The sequence below is a fragment of the Prinia subflava genome, chromosome 4 (assembly GCF_021018805.1).
Source record: "Prinia subflava isolate CZ2003 ecotype Zambia chromosome 4, Cam_Psub_1.2, whole genome shotgun sequence".
NCBI classification, from domain to species: Eukaryota; Metazoa; Chordata; class Aves; order Passeriformes; family Cisticolidae; genus Prinia; species Prinia subflava.
The window spans coordinates 35,440,327-35,467,924 of NC_086250.1; the positions used below are offsets into that span (position 1 = coordinate 35,440,327).

Consider the following 27,598-nt stretch of genomic DNA (forward strand, 5'->3'; position numbering starts at 1 on the left):
TTCGATACAGAGTACTGACCAAAATATTAAGAACTATCAAGGCATGTTCAAATTTTCAAATAAACTTGCTAATATTATTTTAAAACTTTGGTATTTTCCATATTACAATGTATTGTGTCATATATATTGAAGCTTTTTACTCAGCAGTATTTTTCAACAAGCTAAGAAACTAAACCACTGTAAGGCAAACCTTTGAAAGTCATTCAGTTTCTAAGCATTGAATTAGTCCTATTCAGGAGACATTTGGTGGACAGATAAATCTTGCTTCAGTGGGATTCTAATGGAAAAGAATGGCATGCCATGTGAAAGGAACCCTTTCATAACATAAAATAAGAACCAGTTAATGTACTGGAAATCAATCCACCCCATGGTCTGAAGTGGCCCACATTCAGAGTAGTAGTCTACATTATCTGGAAGAGAAGTAAGCAGTAAATGGAAAATGTAGGTAGAGGAATTATCTATAAATAACACTAGCAACACTAAAAAACCCCAAGGTAAGGGTTCTTCAGAAAATTCTCTGGCATCGGACTGTCTTATTCTCTGTTAGTACAAATCAGTATCACTGATATAGCTGACTCTAAGCCTGTAATAGGCATTAATTTTGGCCTGTTAGGATTTTAATGATTTTTAACAGAAATGGGATTTTTTGCTTTGTGTAAGGGGAGAAGACCTCTGGAAAATGCCACTCTCCATACATGCTTATCTGTTAGCAGTTACTAAACAGACTGTGATGCTATGATATTTACCTTCACAACACTTAGAAGTGCCTTGGGCTGAAACTGCTCTAATACCTGACACATCACCATGTGAGGATGATTTAGTAATGAGATATTCTTTTCAACACTGATGTGGCACACATACTGTAACACACTAACTTTCTGATCTATGTTTGCAAGCAGGAGATCTGCCTACAAAAAAAAATATTCTATTCCAATTATTGTTGCATCAAATATGCAGGGCATGGAGAGTCACAAAGGGACTGAGGTGACAATATTCTCTTATGATTTCTTCTGTGGCAACAAAAGCAAAAAATTAGGGTTGGTGACCTTTTCCTAAAACTGCCATGTGGGGACATGTGCTTGTCCTTGGACCACCAAACCTGCTGATGAAGGCATTGCTAAATGTTGCTACCAGACAACTCCCTCAATGCACAAGGGGTGTCACCTCTCCCTGAGTTCAGAGAGGTGGCTCCCACAAGTCAGATTTTGTGGACAGTTAAGGATGTAAATTAATGAGAAAGACCAGGATTTTGGACATATTGTCAGCTTGAAAAATAGAATCTGACAACCAAATACATCTGAGCAGTTTTTACTTAAATTCATGCTCACACCATTTTAACCCAAGACTCAGCCATTGCTCCAATAGGCTCTAAAAGGAAAAAATTCTTTTTCTCACTCTACTTCTCCATCATATGCATGCATCCTGTCCTTGCAAGGATTACTTTTTCTTTTTTTGAAGTCTTAGAATATTAGGGTACAAATGGCATGTCCTTATACAACTCCTCTGAGCATGGCTTAGCACAGTCAATGAAGCCTAGGGAGTCAAAGTGTAGCTAATGCTGAAAGCCAGCATGAGAAATTGGCAATTAACTAAATATGTGAAAATTTAAGTGTTTCACCTACTGAGCACGAGGAGATTGAAACAGGAGATATCCTACCATAATTTTTTCAATTACCCACAGGGCTAAATGTATTTACTGCCAAAACTGAATGAGTCTACTGCACCTGCTGCCGTGGTATATTTTTCTGTGAAACAAAATGGATGTCTCTATACATGCAGATCTCTACAAGCTAGATTTCCATTCTATGCAAGTTAAGTCCTGAAAAACCCAAATGCAAGTCAAGAAGAAAGCCAATATATACAGCAAAAAGTAGTGGATGCAGAACTTCTGCGTCATTGGACTTATTCAATGTCAGAAAAAAATGAAATGTCTCTTCTGAATCTCATATTCTAATTCTCATAGAAAAATCTTCAGAGAATAACTTGAAGATTTTCAACTATTTTCTAGTAATTATACATGAAAGTCTTGATCTTCATTTAGTACTTTGTCTGAATTTCTCCAGCGATCAGGTCACAGAAAACACTAGCACTAAGGCTGAAGACAATGTTTGGGAAATCTGATAAATACATTTAATTGAGATAACCCCGTGAAGCTATCCCATTGCTCTCTTCACTCAGCTGATGTGATTCTGAGTGTTAAACTTTTCATGTTTCTATACTCCACTTGTGCATAATTTTTGATTAATTGCTGAAAAGTTTAAACTATTTTCACAGAGGGCTCAATCAGAAAAAAATTGTATCAAAAATCATTGCTAAAAGTCAATCCTAGTAATCTTTTCATACTAATTTCTTTCTGGTCCTTTTCAGCTTTTTCTGCAGCTTTCATTAGCCTACATAATCCATTACTTCAAGAGTGGGGCTCAGCTGCAATGTGAGATCCCAGTCAGAAGATATTTATAGTATGAATCTGGGTAAACAGTTTAAAGTTTATTTTGCAGGAAAAATACCATTCTTTACTATCATGGGGTTTAGTTAGTATTTCCAACACACCACGCTGAAAGATAACAGGTTATATTCTTGCTATATTACACAACATCAGAGCAAAGATATTTCAGAGTTACTCACTGGGTGCTGAAAGCATCCTGTGTCACTTTATAACTTGATTTTTTAATCTATCAGTTTCATAACATTCTTCAAAAATTTGACATCAAAGCTTGAATTATAATTTTTGACACACCTTCCCAAGCAAACTGATTGTAGTGTCTCATAGACAGGGAAGTAGCTCTTCCTTGAAAAAAGATTTTTTCAACCACCAAAACATAAGTGAGAAGCTTAACTCTAAGTGTTAGCTATGCCTCACGTGTAGCCAGCCTGTGTATACATTCTACATCCCTCAGCCCGACCTCCCCTCTCTCACTTCCTAATAATTCAGGACTGGTCTGCACTGGAATGACTTGCATTTTGCAGTTTAAGGCCTCTAAAAACCTAAGGCATGCGTACTTGATGTTTTATATATCCCCTTGTATGAACCTTTGATGATTAAACAGAACTCGGAGAGTGCACGGATGCAACATACTTTTCAAGCTAACATGAGTTTAGCATTGAGACAGAGCTACCACGTGCTACAAATGCATCAAACTGCATGAGCTTGGTACTCCTAGGCAAGGGAATGTCCAAACACGTTCAGCTGCTCCCCTATGGAGGATTTCTTGTAAGAACAATCGAAGCAATAAATGATGCAAAATATGTTAAAAAAACCCCCATACGATTAAAAACCCCAACAAACCCACAACCAAAACCCACAATAAACCAGAGGGAAAAAATCAAACTCAGAACAACTTCTGGAGATAGAAACAGATATTACTCAATCTAATTAATCTAACTAATGAAGATTAACATTTTATAAAGTTATTCTTCTCTTTGTAAATAACATCTAAATGCTGTCACTTGCAAGATAAATCAGTAGACACTTAAACTCCAAATTACATCTCTCTTGCCCTAAGGCAATCTTGTGGTTTTCAAGAAGTTTACCTCAAACAGCACTAGGAGATAAATAATTTTCCAAGTTGTGCACTAGCTGAAAGTAAGCAAAATGACTCAAAATAGTCAACTACAATAGCATAAGGACCCCATAAAAGAGACACTCAGACATTCACCTTTTTTTTTTAGCTTTCAAAATGTATACTGGGTGATTTTAAACATTTATAAGCAATTCACATAAAAAGATGAAAATAATGTTTTCTAAAATAGCACGCAGGAAAAAAAAGCTGAACATAAACATTCCTATTTTATTGCAGTAAAATTCTAATTCTTCGAGATCTCAGAGTATTGAAATTTTGACCAACAATGAACAAGAACAGAGGCAGGCAGAACTTTTTTGTAAAATATCAGTACTCACCGTGGAGTAGAGAGAGGATGTACTGGAGACAAGTGATAATGAGGACCCATGTACTTTAAGAAAAGGAAAATAACATGAAATATTGATGAAAGCATAAAATTTCCCCTATGTAGCTCAATAAGTAAACAAATTTTAAAATGAGAACCAATTTTCCACAAAGACCAATTATGAGCTATCAGTATAGAATAGCTATTGATAGATTTCCCTGCATTTAGAAAGATTGTCCTATACAGAAAAAGCATTTTCCTGCTTTGGCAGGTGAGTGAGCCAATGTCATTTTGTATTATTATCAGCAAACCAAGCATCACTTTTGTTGCTTTGAAAAGAAATCACTTCATAATTACACTCTTCATAGAAACCAGAAATCGAGCTGTTTATACACCTGTCCTAAGCTGAGCAAATGATTTTAGTAAGAGACTACGCTCTGAAAAACAGTTGACATGCTGTGGGGTGAGCTCCCAAGCTTTCCTCAGCAATGCTGACCTGTGTAGTTACAGTCCATGGGAACAGCTAACTGTGAGAGGCAGGGCCATATTTCCCCTAATCCTCAGTGGACTCAGCCTCAAGAGCATTGAGTGAACGTTGCAAGGCTGCACTTTAAGAAATGGGGTTCCTGGCCTACCTGGAAATGGAAAATGAAGACTAAAACTATAAAAAAATGTGCCCCTTTTTGCTTCTGATGACTCTCCTGAGGAAGGCTATAACCACAGATAATTTCAAAGAAAATTTATTTAATTACCTCTTTTTATTTTTATTTCACAAGAATTTTTCTGATATTTTTAATTTGCCAGGGTTTGATAAAAAAGTATTTTGCTTTTATAGCTACCTGTATACAAAAAACAGACACGACAAGAATACTTGGATTAGCTAAATGGACTTTAAATCTAGTTTTGTATTTATAGAAACATGGTACACCAACCACTGAAATGGAATGGCTCCAAAGCATGTTTGTTTTTCAGTCTCTGGTTTAAATGCCTCAGCTAAACTGCCATTCTGCATTCATACACAGTGGCTCTATGCATGATCTCACTTGTTTCATTTTAACCTTTTTCAGAGATCCTATCTTAAAGTATACTTGATCTTATAATAGCATCATTTCATGTTAATCTCTAATGACTGTAAACTGCTGAAAACTGTTTATTTCTGCTGCATTGACTTTCATTTACTCAAGTTGATCACGGTTACCTTCTCCAGCTGGATATGAAACATAACCAATGAAAAAGCTTTCATCAAACCCACTGCTGACCTATTATTGAAATCCTATATTTAACACCTCTTTTTCTATGCATAAATTGCTTTGTTTTCTTTATTATTCTTCCAGAGTTTCCTTTGATAATTCTGTTCCTTAGCAAAAGGTCTGTAGTCAGCTCTGTCCTTGAATTATGTGATATTCTTCTGTGCAGTCAGCCATCCTCTCTGTGCTGACTACTCACAGCTTGAGTTGTCCTGCACCCTACTGCTAGTATTACATACCCAGATGTCTGCTTGATACATCATCTAAAATACAGTAAAAGGAATCAAAAAGTAGAAGTATTATTTGTCTGTTGTTTTATCTAGGACTCTTTTCCCCTTTTATCTTGTAACTGTGACCTTTGAGGCTAAGGCAAGAATTTTTTATTTGCCTACTATAAAGATAATTTACATTGTCATCACTTAACAGTAAACAAGAAGAGTGTTATAGAATGAATTCCATGGAATTTCAGTTGTCTTTTTTTTTTAATTAAAGGGTATAAGGACTTTGCACTCATGGGAACTCTGCAAATAATCATATTTACCAGAAATGTTAGTCGGAAGAAAATGTTACAGTGCATTTAATTAAGACTTGTCAGGTTTTCGGTGGATGAAAAAGAGCAAAACCCAAAACCGAACTAAAAAATATTCATCATGTTGCAGATAGCATTAATGAAAGCAGACAGTAATAATCTGCATAAAGTAGTGAGGTCAGTTTAAATTACAGAATTTCAATACAGAAATTCACATGGTGTTTGCTGTAGGAGGCTGTAGGAAAGTGGGGAGATTAAATGACTGCAAAGGAAAGGAGATGCTAAGTAGCACTGGTGTTTGGGGAAAAGAAAGGAAACACAGAAGTAGGACTAAGAAAGCAGAGAAACACATTCAGACATTTCACATTTGGAGGAAAAAAGAATAATTTTCCAAGAATGGTTTCCTTTTCTCAACATTTCTGACAGAGGATTTGTCCATGTATGAGATACATACAGAATTGCTTTTTACTGGGTGAAAGTAATAACTTCCATATTTTAGGATAAGGAAGGCTTGTGAGTCCAACCCAACAGGATTAATAAAAGCTTCACAAAATCATTTAAGTTTCTATGTTGCAGGGTGCAGAAGAAATATTTTAAAATTTTATTACGCTTTGGATATCTATTTTGGGACATGTTTGCTGGTCTAAGTAGTAACTCAGCCTTACCTTCTTCCATGCTGTCCCTGAATGAACCTGAATGACTGATTGCTCGTGGTCTCTCTTCTAAGGAAGTAGCACTGCCACACAGTTGGGAGTCATCATAGAGATCAAAAGAAGTGTCTTGTGCAGGGATGCTGTTTGAACGCATCATGCTGGGCCCAGGAAGGTTAAACTGTGATAGGTTGGTTGGACTCACTGGAATAAAAAGCTTTATTAATGAAGCACATTTCCATTAAGTGAATTTTGGTTCTGCACAAAATTGTAGTGTAGGACTAGCGCGGTAGGGTGGACTTCATGCTGTGGAGAAAATGGAAGGCTTTTATTCCTATATTTAATGCTACAACAAAAAGGTGAAGCGGATGGCCTCAAAGGGGCTGGATGAGATTAATCCTGTAAAACACATGGTAACACTAGCAGTGGTGTCTGAACACTCTTTGGCAGCCCAAGACAGAAAATCAATGGGGGAGATTCAAAAGTTAAAAAGGAATGAGGTCACAAGTATTTTTATAAGCAGTTCTTCTAATTAATCAGTATCTGTATTTTATTGTTATATACCTGTATTACTGACTGCTGTTAAGACCAAAGTTTATTTGCATACGCAAGACATTTACCGTTTGACTTTCAGGAGTACCTACCACTGTATTAGGTTAAAAAATCATGCACAGGCCTCAGTTGAATCTCATCCTAAGAAACAGGTGTAGTCAGACACGATTGAAATCAAGCATTGATGAACCTACTTTAAGCCTTCACAAAGTTCTTTTACCAGTAGGGAGGAAAGCCTGGATATGGTTACTCTGGACCACACAACCTCAATGCCTAGAAGAAAAAGCTAACTTTCTATCCAAATTCAGGCTCAGTATTTGGACTTTTATTTTAGATCATATGAGATGTGTTCTAAGTTGTAAGCGATCAAAACAGCTGTGTTGTGAGAGTAAATTTTCCACAGGGTTATAAAAACTGAATAAAAGCAAAGGACAACGAAAAAATAAATTTTAAACCCCATGATCTTATTGCTCTCTATTGTGAGTTCACAAGAACTATGAACAAAAAGAAAAGGAAATAACTGTAAATGGAGAATAACATAGTGCAGAAACTGCTTACAAAGACCTGTGTCTACAACTACAGGAGGAAAATTCAAAGCAGTGGCTTGTTTAGCAAGGATCCAAATTAATTTTTAAAAGTTGCTTAGCTCAACTTCTTTTCCTGTATGTAATAAAGACTAACATGTGTATGTCTGATTAAATTTCTTTTGAGCGATTGTTACCTATAGATGCCATAAGCTGTGACAGAGTGATAGAAGTGTTAATGCTGTAAAGCATGTTATTAATTCCTCAGTAAGGGCTTCAACCATAAAAAGCTCATTGTGAACCTAGGTACATGTCAAGTGCAGTGCAGATAAGTAGTTTTTATTCAGAATTAAAGAAAGAAATAAAATTATAAGAAAAAAATAAACTTGTGTTGGATTAATTTTAGCTAAGAGTCAGAGGAACCAAATCTAAACCTTGGTTCATAACCAAATAAAACTGCAATGTGGCTCACATCCCAAAATCCTATATTGTATTCAGGTTAGATTTTGGATTGGGCCCAGTGCGGTTATATCCAGGTCCAGCTACTGAAATGCATTGAAAAGGTCTGTCTCAAAGCAAACCTATATGTAGGAAAAATGCAATGTTTAGTTTCTGACATTCACTAAAATCAGCAGAAAGAATCCTACTGACTGTGAAACCTAGAAGATGAATAGCTTTGAACTAGAAGCTAATTCCCAGATCCGCCTCAAAATTTATCTCCTTGGTCAAGTTATAAAGAATATGTGGGTTTTTTCTCTGTGCAAAATAGGTGGTACCTTGACCTACTTCATTAACAACGTTGTGAGTGTCTCCTCATTAGTAAGGTAAATCACTATGGTGATGAAGATGTTAAAAATAAACTACCTAGTCTGGCGGACTAAGAAACACGTACGGTTGAATTTTATGGTTCTGTTACAGAGGGGGAGAAACAGTGAAGGGAAACAGCATTTACCCAGGTTGGAAAAATGATATTTTCCAGTTGCAGATGAAGACATAGCTGAAGGAGAAACAAGCGGGGACTGACTGCCAGTGTCTTGCAGGCCTCCAGTTGAATGGGAGCGTAGCCACTCCTTGCCTTCCTCCTGACTTGTCTGCCGGGATGACGGTGCGTATCTGAAAAACCACAGCTGACATGCTCAAGACAATGACAAGGTGATGTCTTGGAAAGAAACACGTCACATAAATATCCTTCAACAGTTAGATAGAATAAATCCCTAGGAAAACATCAAGTCTAGTCAAGTGATTATCACCAGAGATTTTAACTAGGTACAATTTACCACTGAGTTACAACAGAAAACATACAGGACTTGAACCCTCCTTACTCTTCATCCCCCTCCCCAAAACAGCATTCCCTTCTTTTGAAGAGACAGGATGACAGACCATAGCAGACAGACAACTGAGCTGACAGAAAAGGAATTCAAAGCTATAGGAAGCGTACAGTTGATACAAAACTTGGAAGCTGTAAGGTTAGGATGGGGAATGGACAGAATAGAAGCCAAGGAATGTTAGTAGCCACTTACAAAATGACATCTGTCACATATCACGTGGGCAATTGATTAGACAACAGGAGTGAAACAGATCAATAGCTCTGGAAAAGGACTTTGCGTTGGTAATGACAGCTACCCATGGTCATATGCATGTGGTCTGCCACTCTGAATGCTACCTCACATTGAGTCCTGCCCCAGACTGAGGGGAGGGAAAGGGACAGGAAAAATAAACAATTAGCAGAAACAAGTTCTCTGGAAGGAAGAAGTTTGGCAATCAAATAATTAATCAACTGCTTCCTATGGTAAACCAATAAAACAAGTGCAATATGACATGTGGGCTAAGAGGGAGAACTGGTAACTTAATGGTCCAGCCTAGGCTGAGCTGGAAGAAAGGCAATTCTGACAGTGATTAGACATTAAAGTGTACAGACAGTGTGGGTATTAATCAAGAGATTGTTTTCAGCCATGTCTGAATAGTCTGCTTCATTCAGACAATATCCTGCTGAGAAATGAACACCTTCTTCACTACTGTCATGAGCCATCAGTGTTCCCCAAAAACAGCAGAGCAGAAAGGCTTTTGTTATTCTGGCTTGAGGCTTGTGAGGCACAAGTGTTTCTGCTTAGAGAGAAGATTAAATGAACATGTAAGTTCTTGTGTTGTGCTTGGGGTTGTTGTATCATATTTTGCAGTAGTAAACCATCTTGTCCTTATTAAATATTTACTTCCTTTCTCCTTTCCAAAAGACAGCTATGATCTTTGTCTATAAATGTGGTAGAGCACAGAGTTACTGAGTGGTTATCAAATTGGAAAGATGGCAGAATGAGAATTCAGGATCTAAGTTTTGGACTGGGACCTCTGCCCATTAAATCAAACCGATTTTCTTTTTCTGAGCTAACTGATCATTCTCATATGCCTATAAGCAGTTTTTCCACTCCAATTCACTTTCAACTTCCAGCCACCATTACAGCTGTACATCCACAAACCTTGATCATCCCATTGTATCCTCACAGGGTCCCCACTATGCCTTTAATGTCTTCCACCTTTTCCATGCTCTCCAAATCCAAAGTGATTGTTTTGTCACGATAGGAAATTTTATTGAATTCTTATTAAAGAACAGCTAGTGCAGAAGGTCCGAAGGTGCATTATAGCGACAATAGTTTAGCACAATCTTAAAATTTCATAAATATTTATTTGGTGTAATTTCATTTACTGGAAAGCTGCAGTGTCTGTGTGCATGAACATATATCCTTGCTTGCCAAATCTTTTTCCTGGATTGGGGAGATGGGATAACATGCCTGATGAGATCAGCCAAGTTACCTAATGATCCACTCTTTTAACCATGGAGGAGAGAAGAGGGTGGATAAATTCCGTTTTCTGTGATGAAGACAGAATTTAGTGAAGAGTTAGTAGCAAAGTTGGACTGGGTATTGCTGGATAAGGACCAAGGAAACTGTATGGAGCAGCATGCATTTTATACTTACAAATCTTAGATAGTAAAATTGGTACTTTCTATCCCTATTCTTTAATAGCTCTCCAGTTCAAACTGCATGAATGTTTGCATGAGTTCAAGTCAGATCCACCTCTAAATTCTTGTTTTTCTCCATAATGTTTTCAATAATCAGTCCTACTGAATTGTGTAAATATCTTATTCTGTCTCTTGAAGCTCTGCAGGATTCAATGCCTTTTAAGATTCATTGCATAAGGAAATGATCCCTAATAGTATTTACTTTCCATGGTATATCTTGAAAGAAGATTTACTCCTTAGGTAGATGTGGTAAGAAAAAAGTCCATTGTTAAAATTTACATTTTCTGGTTTGAATTGAAATTCCAAGAACTCTGTTTTAAACACGACCAACAAAAGAAGAAAGAAAAACAAAGGCAGTGTAGAAAAGGTTACAGGAAAATAGAGAAGCAGCAGTCATGCTCAAAAAAAAAATATATACCTTAATCCCTTTTTGGGTAGTGTATTTCTGTCAAGCTGCATGCTGTTAAAACAAAAAAAATCCCTAAGGACATACAGCAAACAGGACTGTTCAGAATACAAATTTTAAAGCTCTAGGTTTGTGTGCAGAACAGAAGGTCATTTAATGCTTTTTAATATAACTTTCATGATAAATCCTTTACACATTGGAAGGAACAATAGGACATGGACTGCTGCACATTCATTTTTCATCTAGACATGCTCTGGGCTGGGTCAATAGTAATTTGGAGACTGTCCAAGTCAGAGAGGAGTGCTTCTTTACCATTTCTAACCTTTCTACAGCTTTGCTCTACAATCTGTGTGAGAATCATATGGTCACAGTATGAATCTTTATTTTTCACAGTTGCCTATGACAAGGCAATAGATTTCCAAAAGAAATGAAGGTTGTGGCACCTGCTAAGAGGCAGCATGGCCTTGCCAGAAGCCAAATGACAGCTCTGCATGTAGAAATATGTCCTAAAGATTCAGACTCTGGGCTTTCTGTTTTTGAAGGGCTCACATAGTAAGGCAATGGTGGGGACAATGAAAAGTGGCACCAGAGCAATGTTTTTCCATTTTCCTGCACACACAGTGTCAGAGTGGCTGATTACACAAAGTATATAGACGAAGTTTTCCTCATTTAAATCACATCACTAGAAGGACACCCACTAGCCCTCCTTCCAAGTGTCCTTTGAGCATTTCATCATAGAGTCTTCGTAAATTGGTCTCTGGTTAGTGTGGGTTGAACTAGTTATCATCAAGTAAGTACTGCAAAGTTTTCTCCCTTTAGAACATAGCTTCGTGTCACCATATGGATTAAATGGCAAAATGGCTTTTGAAAGCTTCTGTATTACATATCATAATCACACCTCTGAGAGCAGCAGTAACTTAGGACCCTTGCTACCCAAGAAATACCCTTCTTAAAGGAGTTTCCTGTTGTGCTAGGGGTGATGGGAGTCCTACTGTCATGTATCCTCGATCCAAGTAGATAAAGGCAGTGAAAACACTCTTGGGCATGGACAATCTACTATCAGCAAGACTGCCTACTATCGTGGACAACCTACGATCAGGGCTTGGGTGAATGGAAGCAGACTACTCTTACCACCAGGAAATCTTACAGACAATTTTACTAGTTTAATAAAGGGCCTTGTTCTGCATTTGGAGAAAGCAAAAGGAAGGAGAAAATTAGCAGTACTTCAGCTGAGGCTCAGTTATCATGGTCCATGTGAGAACAGTCCCATGTGTACAGACAGAGGACTGTATTTTCAGCATTTTGCTCCAAACATAACTAACAGGACCAAGAATGCCTGGCAAAAAGAAATTTGAATGAACAATTCACTTTTTTTTTTCTTCACAGAGAAAAATGGGGCCTTGATGTTCCTCTATTTATCTTTATGCACCTCTAAATCTCATGATGAATAAACATGATCATAACACCAGTTTCTTATGCAAACACTTAAAAGTCCAAATGAACAATGCATTTTCCAATATTACTTTAACTTGGGGATACATGTATTTCAAAGTAATCTACAGCGCATTATCTAAAAATAAAGGAGTCAGTGTTCCTTTAAAAAACTCCACAAGCCAAAAGGTATGCCAGTTGTATAAGTAGGTTGAGTAGGTTGACTACAGGATTTTCCAAAAATCCTTTGAATTCAGATGATCAAATGAAATAGGGATGAATATAATATGAATGAATATAATCATGGAGTTATTGCAACTGCATTAAAGTGAGTGTAGCAAATGATCATTCTGTGTTTTTAAAATAATAAAGCTTACAAAGATGCTCCTAGATTTCAAATAATTGTATGAAGCCATTAAGCATGGTCTAATATAACTATTGCTTCAGACCAATAACTGCCCTTATCCTTTTAATATCTGAAATCATTCATCCACCAAAAGCTGGGTTCATTGCTTCCACAGAAACTGGACTTTTGGTAAATAGAACTAAATTTACCTCACATCTCCAAAGTTGATAATGATCGTAAAGACAGTTCTTTCCTGAAAGAAGCAATGCATACATGGACAAAAAGCAATATAAAGTGAGGATGAGAATATCATAGTATTCCTGATATTTTCCTTTGCCATGTAAATTGGAATAAACAATCTTGCAGAAAGATGAATGAAGATGTAGGCTAAAGTTATCAAGCCCACTGTATCTCATTCTCTTTTTTTATTTTACAGTGCAGAAACTGACTGCAATTTCTATGAGGGAAATTACAAGAAGCCTCACATTCCTCATTCTCCTACCTGCCCTTGGCAGTGAGGTTATCTTGGGAAAGGGCCACTATACCATATCCTTGAGCTACATCTAACTCTTTCAGAGCTGTTAGGGAATAAAACAAACTATTGCAAGCTAAGAAACAACTAGACATGTTTCTCCATGCTCCATGACAGGCTGGCCCAAGCTGATACAGGTCTTACAAGTTAGTTTCTACAAAAGGCTAGGAATATCAGAAAATCCAATACAAGGTGCACTGTTTCACACCTTAAAACCACAACTATCAATATGATAATTTTAAATAATTGAAAATCTTGAAGGGCTTAAGTGGATTTCAATGCACTTCATAGCACTCAAAACTAAGCATTCTTTTAAAGGGAACCAGAGAAAGCCAGTCATATTCCACTCTGCTAATCTTAAAATGCAGCTATTACTGCTGATCAGACCACCATTTATTTCTGTATCTCTGCATTTTTATGCCTTCCTCGCTGTGTCCTTCAGATTAAGCAGAAGAAAGTTACAAATTTGCAATGCTCAGCAGCAATTAAGGGTTTGAAAGAACTGCTTGTGATGTGTTTACCTGGTAAATTTTACAACTAAAGCAGTAATATTTTCAATTAACCCCAGAAGATGTTTTTGTTTTAGAGTATAAGTACTTGCAGGATTGTTTTAATCCCTCTAAAGTGTTGTAAGGTAAAATACAAGTGACCTCCCATATAGGGAGCTACACTGCTATTACAGTAGAATTAGACTTGTCTAAATACTGCTAGTGCAAAACCAGCAAAAGGCATGAGAGAGATGCAAAATTCTGCTTTCCTTCTGAAAAAGAAAATACTTTGCTTGCTTTTACTGAGTCTATTTTCTGTTTGTTACAATGCAATAGAATCTCATTGACTGATGCAGGATTTGGCTGGAGTAAACTTTGACTTCACCCCAGGAGTTGTCAGGCAGCTCTGTGTTGATGCTGTACCATCACCCAGAGGGTAGCCTGAAAACTGTGGGCAACATCTGATCATCCCTGGAGGGACAGGTGGGCAAATATAGCAGAGACCTTGCACATTTGCTGTCTCCATGAAAGGTGACTCTTTTTTTGGAGGCAGTCAAGGGCTACTTCACAGAAAACATGGATGTACCCCGAGATTTTGTTCTCATTTTCTGTGTTCTTTCCAGCTGCTCTTTCATAAAACTTGATGTCCCAAAGTCTCAAGTTAAAGCCTTAATGTGAACCATATATAATATATGCAGTATTTTCATTTTCAAAATGCTTTGTCCCAGCAAGGCACTACAACTCTGTACACACACTCTGCAAAACAGCCTCACTATTTTCCATTTTATATCTATGCAAATATATCCTGCCCTGTTATATCCCTTCAGACTAATAAGCCTTTGATCACTCATCTTCAGTAACTCTTTACCAACTATTCAAGCACCTTATCTTCCCCATGTGCTTATGAGAGTGTTATTAGGAATATCACTTAAAGCTTTAGTAAATTCAGGATTTTTATTCCATTTGCTACTTTTCCTCTATTCAGAGAGCATGTTTTCCTGAAAATTAATTAAATCAGTCTTTATTATTTAAAAGGCTGTTAATGACTAATCCCATGTCATCTGTTACTTAACTTATTTTGTTTCATCTCTTCTGTATTTTTTCCAGGCAAACTGGCCTTCGTGTAATCCCTTCACCCTCCACCCCAACTCTCCTCCTCACTCCTTCTTCAGCACAGACCCTTTGAAAACTCTTCTCCAGCTCTAATGACTGCAGAGTTTTCAGGCTGTGTCTGAAGCAGGGAAATGAAAAGTTCATCAGGACCAGTGAATCAGAGATATCTTTTACCTTTTAATTTCCTCCTAGTATGTTTGCCATTACTGATATTTATGCATCAAATTACAGCTAATTCTTTAATGAAAGAACTACTTTTTAATTATTTTTTTTTAATATCATCAATCATTAGCTCTCTCTCAGTTTTTCATGCAGTTTCTCTGCATGGACTTTATGCTGCTTACTAGTTGTACCTCATTGTGCACTTTGGTCTTTCTGACTTTGATTATAAGGACTGCTGATGCATTCTTTTTCAAGCTCTAGGGTGACTGAAGAAGAAGAATCTCCTTGCAGATAATTTTTATGCTATGCCATGCTATAATTAGTATAGCCAAAGGCATTTCAGATATAATCTGAGTTTACAAAGAAAAAAGGACATAATCTGCTGCCAAACATATCTGTCTCCAATGTTGAAAATCAATGCTTTTGCAAAAAATACTTTGCTACATGTAAGTTTTGATGTATAAAAGAGTTTAGAAACTCAGCACTTGTATCAGACCTTTAAAAAAATCAAACTGCAAAAACTCTATTGGGGCTATAATTCAAGAAATGACACCATTTACTCTAGGTACATATATTTGTTTTGAGGCCAGATCAACATGAACAATGGCTCTCTCTGGACTCAATCATAATATCCCCATATGGAAAAATCCGAAACTTAAAAATATTGCCAACAGCAAAGTATTTGGAACCACTGAAATTAAGTCACGGAACAAATACATAAAGCATTAGCAGTGGTGATTGCTCAGGAACTTATGCCAAGCCATTAATATTTGAAATGTGATGTTTAAGATCCTGTGTATAAATATAAATTTTGGCATAAACTCACACTCTTCTATATCATTCTATTGACCTCACCATCCATATATGTGGCAGTGAAGAATTTTGTAAGCTTATTAATAATTGACCTTTTAAGAAATATTGTCCCATTCAGTTCATAGTTCAAATTCAAATTCCTTTTTAAAAATTAAAGGCACAATGCCAACAACAAATTACTCATGTATCAGTGTATTTACAAGTACTTTAGTGTATTTACAGTATTTTTAATAATACTGTGTATTGTTAGTGCATGTTGTATTGTTACATATATATGTTTTATAATTATTAAAATGAATAATATAATTTAATATATTAGTATAGAATTGTAATATAATTTCTAACTATATTAGTAAGAGGTGTGATTTTTAGCTGATATAGTAATACTTACGAATGTAACATAAGAAAATGAAATCTATGAAGTTTCCATCTAGATTTCTCAAAGCTTTGATTATGAGGGGCTTTTTAAATGCTGGTTCACTGAAAATGAATTCCTCCTATGTAAAGGATGGGTATTGAAAAATCTCTGAGTTTATATAAAAGAAAGAAAAAATCTTGACACTGTATGTTAAAAGTCTTTTTTACTTTCAATGTTTGTGTTGTTAGACAACTAATTAAGCTTAAAATACTTTTGACAGATTCAGTAAAATTTTCTTTTTTGAATCAAAAGCTAATGGAATATTTAATATTAATTTTACAGTCCCCACGTGAAATAGGAGTTTCACTGTCAAATCCTGAAAATTTTCATGGGAAGTGGAAGTTACTTAGTGCCTAGCAAAGAGGATTTTATTTCTCTTCTGCAAAAATCAAATAAATATTACACAAAAAGAAAAAAGAAGGAAAAAAAAAAAAAAAAAAAAAAATCATGGTTCAACTGTGCCAGGCTGGTTGCACATTTTATAATGTAACTTAAATGGTAAAAATTCTGCATATCAAAAAATCCTTTAATGGGGGAAACAGAAAAATCTTTTCTTGCATTTCTTTGTCTGTTCCGGGCACTTGCCAGGACTGACCGTACAGCAAGGATCTCATCCCGTAAACTGTCTCCCTGCCAGTGAAATTGCACCAGAGTGCTGATCTGTGTAATGATTACCATGCAAGAAGCAACTTGTCAAGACTGAGTATTTTAAGGCAAGACTGGTCAGCTGAAGACCAGGACACACCAGCTCTGCCTGTGCTTTGAGCTAATGGAAAGAGAAAAGCTGGGGTCCCACAGCTGGAGGTTTGCTTGCTTTGGAACTGCCAAATGCTGGGACAGCAGGTGGATCCAGCATGCAAGAACCATTATGTGCCTGTTGGCTGTTTACACTTGCCTTTGATTAGACAATTTTTCCCCCTTTTCTCGCGTTATCTCCAGAACAAGGGGAAAAAAAATCTCAAGATAGAAAAAGTGCTTGTAAAACCTTAAAAGGCAGTTGATTCCACATTACAATGCCTTTCAGCTCTCTTTCTTCCTTCCTTTTTTTACATAAAGGACTAAGCTGCTCATTAAACAGTGTCCCTTTAGCAAAACAGGTGGACGGCTTATTTTTTTGGCTCCTGTCCTTTTGCCTCTCACTTATTTCGTGGTCACTGTATCTCCAGGCAAGCTCACCTTTCCGAAAGAGTAGATCTGACGCTTCCAGTCCTCATGAGCAGGCTCTGAACCTCCTGAGTGCTTGTTGTCAGTCCAGAGAGAGAGCCATGATGGCTAAGAGGAAGGTCAATAGACTCGGAACTGGTGTGAAGGCTAGTCATGGACTGGTAACTTGGTGTGTCCTTACTGCCCGCTGAAGAGCTGCTCAGGTTTGCAGCCCACACAAGAGCACCTGACGTGAAAGAGTGCACTGAGGCAGGACTGGAAGCCAGGGAGTGACTTAAGCTTACAACATCTGCATTTAAGTCCGAAGGTTTACTGAAGAGGGGGCTGCTGCTACCACTTTGCCCACCTGCACTGCCCATGCTGCCTGTGCCCGAGGATGGCGATTCCAGGCTGCCTTGCCGTGCCAATGTGGTACTAGGGCTGGGCATTGCCGATGTGGGTTTCACACCTTCAGTACTGGGTGCAGAGGCAGCTTTACCACTTGCCTTGGCACCAAACAACCTAAATGTAAAACAAATAGCTTTAGAGAAACTGATAGCCACATTAAACATTCATGGCGCAACATCCTAAGAGCCAAACCACACATTTTTAATTACTGCTACGAAAATCACGCCTACCTAGTTGATCAATCACAGCGCAAATTTAAATTCACTTCACCGTATCACAATAATAATGGTTTGTTTCTTTAGTAACAGCTCTTATTCACTCGTAGTCAGATGTGCCCTTTGCACAGAGACCCTCCCAGAGTGAGGTAAAATAATCACATTTTTGTCTTGTTAGTTCATAAACAGATTACACTTTCACCCAAATTCAGTAATTAAGCATTCCCAAGTCATTAACTTTTAAACTCCTCAAATCTGCTTAAATGATTGCAAAAAGAACCTTGCAAAATCCTTAATAGTTTAATAAATATCCAAGTATTCATGCAAAATTCCCCTCTCATTGTTTTTTGCACAGTCATGTGTTTATCAGTCATGTGGTAACCACTCAGACAGAATAAACTGCACCCTGGCAAAATGGGTTCAGTTTTTCTCCAAGGGCAGGAATGATAAAAGCGTATTTCACATAATGCTTTCCAGCAATTCTAGATAGAAAAATTTTATGGTGATGATGAAAAAATAAACTAGAAGTCCTCTAAAATCTGAACTAAAAGGTCCTGTCATGCTTTAATGTATTTCTGGAAATATTTTAAGCTGCAGTTAATGTACAGCTTATCAATTACTGGTAAACAAATACACAACTTATCATGATGTAAAGTAAGGATGTCTAACAACACAGGAATCCGTTTTACATACTACCAAGCCCACAAATCTAAGACTCAGCTCCCCAGCTGCCTGGAGATGATGTTTGGGTAAGTAGGCACAAGAGGGCACTATTGGCTTTTTCTCCAGCACTGCAAGTACTCCATCCGAATTCATGGTGCATTCATGCGGATTTATACTTCCAGAAATGTTACCATAGAGCATTTACAATTGAAATTTAGCCTTGCCAATGTTTTTGTCAAAAAATGTAATGAAGCTGCTAAGATAATGAAGCGTTTGTAGCTGGAGCTGCCAACAATGTGAAAGCAAATCTCACTTTTTATAATTTAAAGAGCTCTTCAGTTCTCCATCAGAATATGGTAGTTGCCTGTTCCATTAGCACAATCTGCATAAACACAGTGTCCTTCTTCCTTCTGGGGGTTTACCACAGTATTGAGAAGAAACTTCACATGTGGCTGAACTGAGAATCAGAATATCTTGAGTAGGAAGGGACCCATAAGGATCAGTGAGTCCACCTTCTAAGCTTCAAACTATGGTTTATAGGGATGCACATAAAATGCTTAAAGCTCAAGAAGCAGCCATTTCAGGTCTGGGAAGGTCTTTAAATCTCAAAGAAATAATTGTATTGTATGAAGAAAATACTGCCCTTTTATTTTACTGTACTTGATTTGTTTGTGGCAAAATATTCCCTAAAAAGCTTTTTGCAAAGTATTTCAACATATTGAAAACCCCTGCTTTACATACTGCAACTTCAAGGAATCACAGAAATGCACCAACCTTCGAAACGTGGGAGAAGCAATATCTGGGTACTTGGATCCTGGCTGTCTAAGTCCGGGTGTGCCAGAGGCGCTTGCCGAAGTTGGGCTGGATTTAGGGGAACTGGACAGCGAGACGCTTTCAGAATCTGACACTGTCACCTTCTCTTTTTCCTTGTCGGTCTGGTTGATGGTGACTGGGCTGGACCTCCCGGAGCCAATCTTGCTTGGCTCTCGCAGTTTGGTGGCAGTGGCGCCCGCAGACTTGCTGCTCACGTTGGAGTCGATGCTGCTGGTGCTGGAGCGGTGGCCGCCCCTGCCAGGGATCCCGCTGCCGCTGGACTTGGACGGGCGAGGCAGACTGCGATACTGCAGAGTTGTCTTTGAGCTCACGTGCAGGACGCCGTCATCCTGGTTTTGGGAACCGTCCAGGCTCGTCTTCCTCCCTGCATTGGCCTTACCACTGATGGCTGAAGATTTTGGCATTTTTCCCAGTGTTGCTGACCCGCTTGTGATGGTCGCTCCACTTGTGGTGATTATGGCAGAGGATCCCAACCCAGACTTCTTGAATCCAAACGACCCTGTAGCAGTTGATCTCCCAATGCCAGAGGGAGGCTTTTTCCCTTCATCACTGCTGCTTTTTCCTGCATCTGATGGAGATCGCTGTATGGAGGCTCCTTTCAGGGGAGTTTTCACTTTTTCCGAAGCTTTTGCATCATCGGTTTTTCCTAAGTAAATTTGAAAAGGTCACTTGTGTTTAAGCTGCAATCTTTTAATATCTAATTTCAACACTGTATGATTACAATTTCAAAATGAAAAAATACACAAATAGAATTCCCCTAAGGAAACAGACCGGTTTGGTCTTTAGTCTCCCATTAGCTATCTGCAGCAAGTATGACACATTACAGGTAAGCTTAAAGTATTAAAAGCTTGAAATTCCCGTGAGGACTTCCGGTTTTATATATAGGTGGAAAATGTAGTTGTACAAAATGATCTTGAACAAACTATAAGGAATTTTGACCATTTTTTTTTCTGTTAACAGTATTTCTTTATGAAAGAAATAATACTGGAAAATAAAACATTACATGTAATAAACATCTCCTGAAGTATGACATTAATTATGCATGTAGAAATTAGTGGTACTTATAGAGTTCTTTGGTTTTCACTGATTACATCTTTCTAGCTTATTGCTAAGTTTGTTCTGGTTTTAGTTACACAAAATTATTAGGGAGAGATTATATTATGGAATGAATCATCTTGATCTGTAACAATATCAATTACATAAGTTACTTAGTCTTTCTAGTATCCTTGATGTCTTCTCAAGATTTGTGATTTTTTTGAGAGGTTTTCTTCCATCCTGTGTAGGCTTGTGACTATATAACATATATTTCTATGTTTCTTCCATGTTTTCTAAAACTTTGGAAAGGTTGAAGTTAGATGATCTGCTATATCAGAAAGTACCCTCTTCCTAATTTACAAATAGATAAAAATTGCCATTTCAATTCTAATTTATCTCTAAGCATCTATTGTAGACCACTAATAAGTCCTAAAACAAACCCAAGTTTTTAATTTACCCTTCAAGTAATCATGGAAACTTTGGAGACAGATGACCTAATCTCTCTTAAGAAACTAAACTGTAATAAAGAGTAACACCTTTAAAGCAGAACTAACTCCCCTCCTGTTTTATCCAGCACACTTTTCATGCTACACAAACAGATGCACATGCCATGATACAGATCAAACTCTGACCCAGCAAACATAGAGATCAATAGTAGTTAATGCCTCAATTCTGTGTTGCACAGTGGCTGCCTGATCACCTTGAGCAAAACAGATCTGGAAAGCTTAGCTGGGCATGCAGCAAACCTTTTAGTATCTCCATTTTTAATTGCTGTTAGAGGGGTATAATTTCTGTATCCATATGATCACCATGGCAGTGCTCCTCAGGGATCTCACAGATAAGAGACTGCAATGTTTAGCAGCTCCAAATTGCAAAGAAACAAAATGGGTTCACAAATTTTGAGTGGGAATTTATTCTGCGGAGATCTTTTTTTATTTGCCTTTACAACTAGGGGTTGAAGCAGGCACTATTTTGTCACAACATGACAAAGCTCCAGAAAATGTTCTACTGAGAATACACATTTCCTTAATGAAATGATGGATTAGGATTGTTGGATGGTCTTAATTATTATCTCTTTCACCAGCTTTGGATTTTTTGCTTCAAAACTAGATTGCAGAAATGGTTACTACTTCTGAGAGGCCTTCCAAAATTAGGTAAGAGGGCATTTAGCACTGAAAGGGTGTAAAAAGACTTTTTTTTACGATTTTTATTGCTTAACAGTGGTCTGTAGAACACACTAGTATATGGAATGTGATAATCCAGTTTTAGTTCAGAAACAACTAAAAATATTATTTGGAGTCTCCTGCCTTGAATATTCAATCTTTTTGACTCAGCTTCTAATATTTGGCCATTTCTATGCATATGCTGAATTACCAAAGGTAAGATTTCCTAGAGAATAAGGATAAGGCACAGATGAGTCCAAAAATACTTCTTGGAATTAACAGACGTTGGCATACACAGATGACAGCACAACAGAATGCAATCACAGTTTTTGTTATAGATCACCTATGTGTACTTATTATGATGCATAATGTGTACTTAATTATTATTATGCATGTAGCATACTAACAGTTATAGAAATGAAAAAGTTATAATATTACAATCTGAGCTTGCAGTCATTTATGGGATGAGAGAACAATATACATATAGTATATATACATATATAATATCCATCGATTACTTTAGGACCACTGTAATCTGAACTACAGAAGATTCCTACCTGGGGTCTTGAGTGCACTTGTTCCTGCTTTGTTCCTGGACTGAGTTGTTCCTACTTGTGCAGTCATGCCTCTCCTCCAAGATCCAGTCTGTGATACAGAGAGGGATGTTTTCTGCCCCCCCTTCTCTGACTCTTCAGACAGCCCCGAGGGAAGGCCTTTCCACTTGCCACTGCTGTCTACACTGCTGTCAAATTCTTCCTCTGGTTTCTTCAGCTCTTCAGTGCTCCCCCAAGTTTCACTGTCTGTAACTGAGCGCTTCTCTGAGTCTGTCTTCAGCTACAAGAGATTCACATGAAAAACGGTCAGTCCCAGCAACTCCATTATTTGCTGATTTCTTAAATCATAGCAGAGGAGGAGAATTTGGTCTATCAGCAAGGGCTGCAGAAACTTTCCTTCTGAAACATTAGTATTCTGATTCCAAAAGTTTAAAAATATATTAAATATAGCCATTTAGGGATGACATTTCTCTTTCATTTTCAAAAGATTTAATCCTTTTCCCATATAGATAAACTATAATGAAGCGAAATGTATTTCACTCTAATAATCACTGGTGATACTGTATTGTTCCTCGATTCAGTCTGGATTTCAGAAGTGATTTACTGTGCTGAGAGATTTTTTTACTAAGAGCTTGGGTGAGTGAATTCCTGAGTATACTGCTAAAATTACCTCAGTCTGGCTTCTTGCTTTTTCCTACCCAAGACTGGATTAGGAACATTTCTCCAGCAGAACAGAGTATATTGTGCCACCAGTGAGCAGGTATAGTATCTTCCCCGAAATTATTTGTGCTACAGCTGATGCCTTTTCTACTGGTCTGTCCCCACAGAAATGAATTGTTTCCAACAAGAAACTCTCCCTAGTTGTATCAGCTAGCAGAGCAGAAGAGAGGCTTATGCCACCACTAGTCATCCATGGTATGAAGGGAACCAGCTGGGCTCATGCTCCCTCTGAAACTCACATCCATGTGGAGGATGCACCAGTGAGGACCTAACCCCCCTGTGGCATCTGCCTTCCCTGAGGCAGGGTGATAAGGAGGGCTGAAGGAGCAGCCCAACAAGACAATGTAGAAGCTGTGAAAGTGGCTTAAATAGAAACAGAGACTGACCCTACCCTCCGTGTTTGACAAGACTGGTGTTCTTTGTGCTTGGCAGGCTGTTTAGTAACTCTTCCTTCTGTGTTTTTCTGCAGCCTCCTGACCTCAGTCTGAAGCCTTATTTGCACATCACCCTCTCACCACCCCTGCTTGCCTCTGCCCCTCTTTAACAGCAAAAATATGGTGCTGCTCTCAGGTATCACCAACCTAAGAGGGGCTGCAAAACTGATTGCATTGGGGGACAAGGTATTTAATTATTCTGGGCTGTCACAGCTCCTTCACCACAGAGACCCCTCTGTGGCTGTTTCCTTGGCACTGCTGTCATAAGTAGGATTAATACTGATTAGACGACCAACAGAATAATCAGTTTCTGTTTACATATTTGTCAGCTGAGGTGCAAAAAATGCAAAAGCTCTCTGCATGTCCACAGTTCGGGGACACATGTGCTTTGGACATGCTAGCACAGATTATGGGTAAGGATTAATGGGAAAAAAGCCCAAGCAAATATCTACAAAAATATTGCAGGGTCCTTCAGAAGAGAATTTGCATTCAAGTTATTGTTACAACATGTGTAACATGTAACAACATGCTTACAGGCATTTTTAATAAGAAAACAACAACAAAATATGCAATTTCTGTCTCAGTCTATAGCCAGCCCTTACTGCTCCAATCACCTAAAAAGACTGAGAAAGGGATCCCTGTGTTGCAGTGTATCTAATACTTGGAAAACTGGCAAAATGAGTATTCTGGTCATCTCAGCTTCTGCCTGAGATTGACAGCTGGCATGGAATACAACGAGTTCTGCTTGATGTGCCTGGTAAAGGCATACCTGATAAAGGTCTTTTCCTAGTCTTCATAATATAAAGAAATTCTGGAATGAAAGTAAAATTTGAACATGCACTGCATCTCTGTCTGTTGCTGAACAATTTGCAAATAAAACAGAGGCTTATTGTAAAGCAGCTAGAACACAAGATAATCCAAATGAAAACAAAACCACAAGCAGTTAAACAGTCAGCCTGAGATTTCCCAGTCCTGATGATTATGCAGTAGAACAAGTAAGCCAGAACTACCTGGCCATCACGGTTGATGGGCAAGGGAAGAGGCTGATCTCCAGTTAGCAAGCATGGAAGTCCGTGATGGAGCAGGAAAGGCAATGGTAAGAGTTGAAGAATGTTGGCATTTGAGTGAGTATCTTTGCATGAATGCAGCCCTGGTGGAGATTAAAGCAATTTTCATTCCAAAAGAAACTGTATTCCCCTATCGTCTGGGGGAAATGACAAATATGTGTTTTTCTCCTGCTCACCAAATCTGCTTCCATGTGCATTGACAAAACAGACCTCTGAACTGCAGACACTGGCTGCCTGCAGGAGTCTAAATGGAATCAGAAGTGTCAGTCTTGTGTCCTGAATACTTGACATCAAATCACTGGAGGCAGCCATTCTTCCCCAATGCTGAGTGTTCAGTCTCAAAGTTCCCTGCTTGTAAACAGGAGATGACATGGCAGAGAATACTTTCCTATTGAGACAAACTTTTCTGGTTTTATTTTTTTTTTTTTGGAGGGAACCAAGTTCTGCAAGGATTCTGTATTGACTTCTCTATCACTTGCAATTTTGAGGGGAGCTGGAAAGAAATGCCTGGATACTCTCTGGCACAAGAGTTTTACATACACAGACACACACATATATGTATTATGTATATAGTTTGTGGCTGTATGCCTTTAAGAACTCTGTTTTGACACTATGCATTGTCAGCTTCTATTGACACTTTCATCCCTGGACCTAAGCAGGGAGAAGACAATCTCTGCCATTTGAAAGGACAGTACAGCCTGTATATTTCTTCCCTAATGTGTTTCAGCTCATAAAAGAAAAAAATACATTATTTTTTATTGTACTATCTGTTGAAAGAGATACTCCAAATGAGCTGAAGTGAGTAGAAATCCACAATCACAGACCCAATCATAATGCATTTGTTTTGTGTTAGCGTGCAGCAGGGGCTGGGTCTCCCCAGCCAGCACCTTCAGCAGTGATGCATGCCCTGGGAGCAGGGAATGTGGAATTCCAGCTCACACCACAATGTTGGGTCAATGGAGTCTATGGCTTCTTGCATTCAGGTGTAATAGAGGATTTTGTAAGCTATGAATACTTCATTTGTTTAGAGGCATTGATACCAACCTTTTTCTTTTGTTATCCTGCGTGCTTGGGGGTTGTTGCAACAAATGGCAACAAAGCTACTCACCTGGGCATGAGTGTTCTTCCTTGAAGAGGCTGTTATGTTGGAATAGGAGCTGACAGAGGAGGTGGTATTCAAATCATCTGTGCTGAGGTTGTCAAGAGTGTCACTGAGGCCACTGCTCACCGAGCTGCTGTCATCCCAGCTGCAGAGAAAGGAGCACATCTACTTTACATATGAGTATCAACAGGGCAGAAGGCATCTCAAAATCAATAGATGTGATCACTTATTTTTCAAGTGATTTACCAGAAACTTTTCAGTATTATTTCCTAAGGCACAATGAATATTGTTCTTCAGACTTTGAAATTAATTATTAACTTGCAGTCAAGTGGTTGCTTGTTCAATTAATGAAAGAGGCAGGTGTCCTTAAAAAATTAACATCAGGTCCAAGTATAAGTCATTAAAACAGTTCATTTCATGCTTCATTGCAATCACCTTCAGTACACTGGCAAAGAAATCCATTACCCTTACCTGATATTGCTAGTAAAACATTATTAATATCTTGGAGAAGCCCTGATGAATTGCCAGGCTACATAAAAAAAGAGTATTTTTTTGCAGACTAATCCACTGTCAGCAAGATGCCAGTATTTTCAAAAGTTTTATTTTCTTGCCTTCAGTCTCTGTCTAGTTGGTGCAATGTCATCAAAATAGGAATCCCTGAGAATACAGCCACTGGAGCTGACAGAGAATACATTATACATCTCTGAAGAAACACAGTCTGTCAAACTGTTTTGCTTTGTGAGATTGAGGCAAAGGATGCAAATGAGAGAGGCTGCTCTTACAGAAATGTCATTACTGAGTCTCACAAAAACCTTGCTTTCCCATGGAGGGGAGGCTCATCTGTATTTGCCAGACCTTTCTTTAAAGAATTGCTTCTTTATGGCATTACATTTTCACTTTTATTTTATTGCCATATACACCATTATACTTTCAGTATTTTGCTACATCTCCACCTGTTCATCTTGTTTCGGATTATTCATAGGCCAAAAGTTTGAAAAAAAAATCACCTTATCGCTTTCCATGGGATTCATCTCCTATAATTTTAAGTATATAAAATTAGGTATCTCATTTAAGTTATCTAGGTATCCTCTCTAACCAGTATTAAAAGCAGCCTCCTGCAGGAGGTAATTCCTGGCTAAGAATGTCTCAGGCTTGTGGGATAAACTGTCCACCAAAGGTGCCTCTTTTTGTCTTTTACTCTTGTAGAGGGGAGAGGGTTGATAAAGCTTCTTCTAGATATATAACTTCTAGAAAGACTAAGCTTGGTGTTTACATCCGCTGATAAAGTCCCAAACACAAGAGAGTGATTTTATCCTTGTTTTGCTGTAGCCACTTGAGATGATTTTTAGAAAAATAAATGTGAGTCAATCCCTTAGTTAAATTGCCAACTAGTCATTCAGAGCAAACAAGAAAAATATCTGTGTATCCTTATTTTACATTTGGAGTTTTGGGAGACAGCAGCAGTGACAGGGAACTGCATGGAACACAATGTGTGCTGATGCACCAGAAAGTTCAGTGCACTAGTCTTGTATCATAGCAACAGCAGAAAGCATTACCTTTCTTTTGCAAAAGGTAGAAAATCACATTAGTAAGCCAGCTCAGTGACAAGATAAACATATTTCAGAGGGCAAGAGTTTATTACAGTGCTGCACTTTCCACTACTGAGTACAATGACTACAAATAAATATGTCTTCTGCTACATTTCCAGGTGATAAACAAGAGAGTGATTTAATAATGAAATTATAATGTCATACATAATAGGCTGTCCACATTCATCTAAGAACCATCTCTGAAGCACTAGTCATTTAGGCTTTCTGTGCTTTTCACTGTCTGATGTGATGCAGAATTTCACTGATGCTAAAAAACCATTAATAAAATGCTGTGTACCATATGGGAATATACCTTTAGAGCAGTGTTAAGACTGAGAACCTTAAGGATGGATAAAACCATAAATAAATGTGATTAACTTGTAGAAAAGATAATATAACCCCATTAAAAGCTGCTCTTTAAAAAAGAAAAAAAAATCATAAACCAGATTTCAAATGATATATATTAGATACTTCCAGAAGGAACATGAGCTTTAAATGTATGACATTCATATCAATTAACATTTGACCATCAGCCTTCTGAGTCTACCTAAGACCCCGGGGA

General features: G+C 37.9%; 1 protein-coding gene across 1 annotated transcript in view; it reads right to left on the bottom strand.

The window, feature by feature from the left end:
• NAV3 (neuron navigator 3) overlaps positions 1-27,598 on the bottom strand; it is a 267,877-nt gene that overhangs the window by 39,672 nt on the left and 200,607 nt on the right. The window contains exons 13-20 of the mRNA XM_063396422.1: positions 25,454-25,592; positions 22,128-22,404; positions 19,313-20,018; positions 17,286-17,774; positions 10,819-10,860; positions 8,340-8,500; positions 6,327-6,515; positions 3,899-3,951 (exon numbers count right to left, since the gene is read on the bottom strand). Coding sequence (XP_063252492.1) covers positions 3,899-3,951; positions 6,327-6,515; positions 8,340-8,500; positions 10,819-10,860; positions 17,286-17,774; positions 19,313-20,018; positions 22,128-22,404; positions 25,454-25,592 — 2,056 coding nt within the window. The remainder of the gene's footprint in view (positions 1-3,898; positions 3,952-6,326; positions 6,516-8,339; positions 8,501-10,818; positions 10,861-17,285; positions 17,775-19,312; positions 20,019-22,127; positions 22,405-25,453; positions 25,593-27,598) is intronic.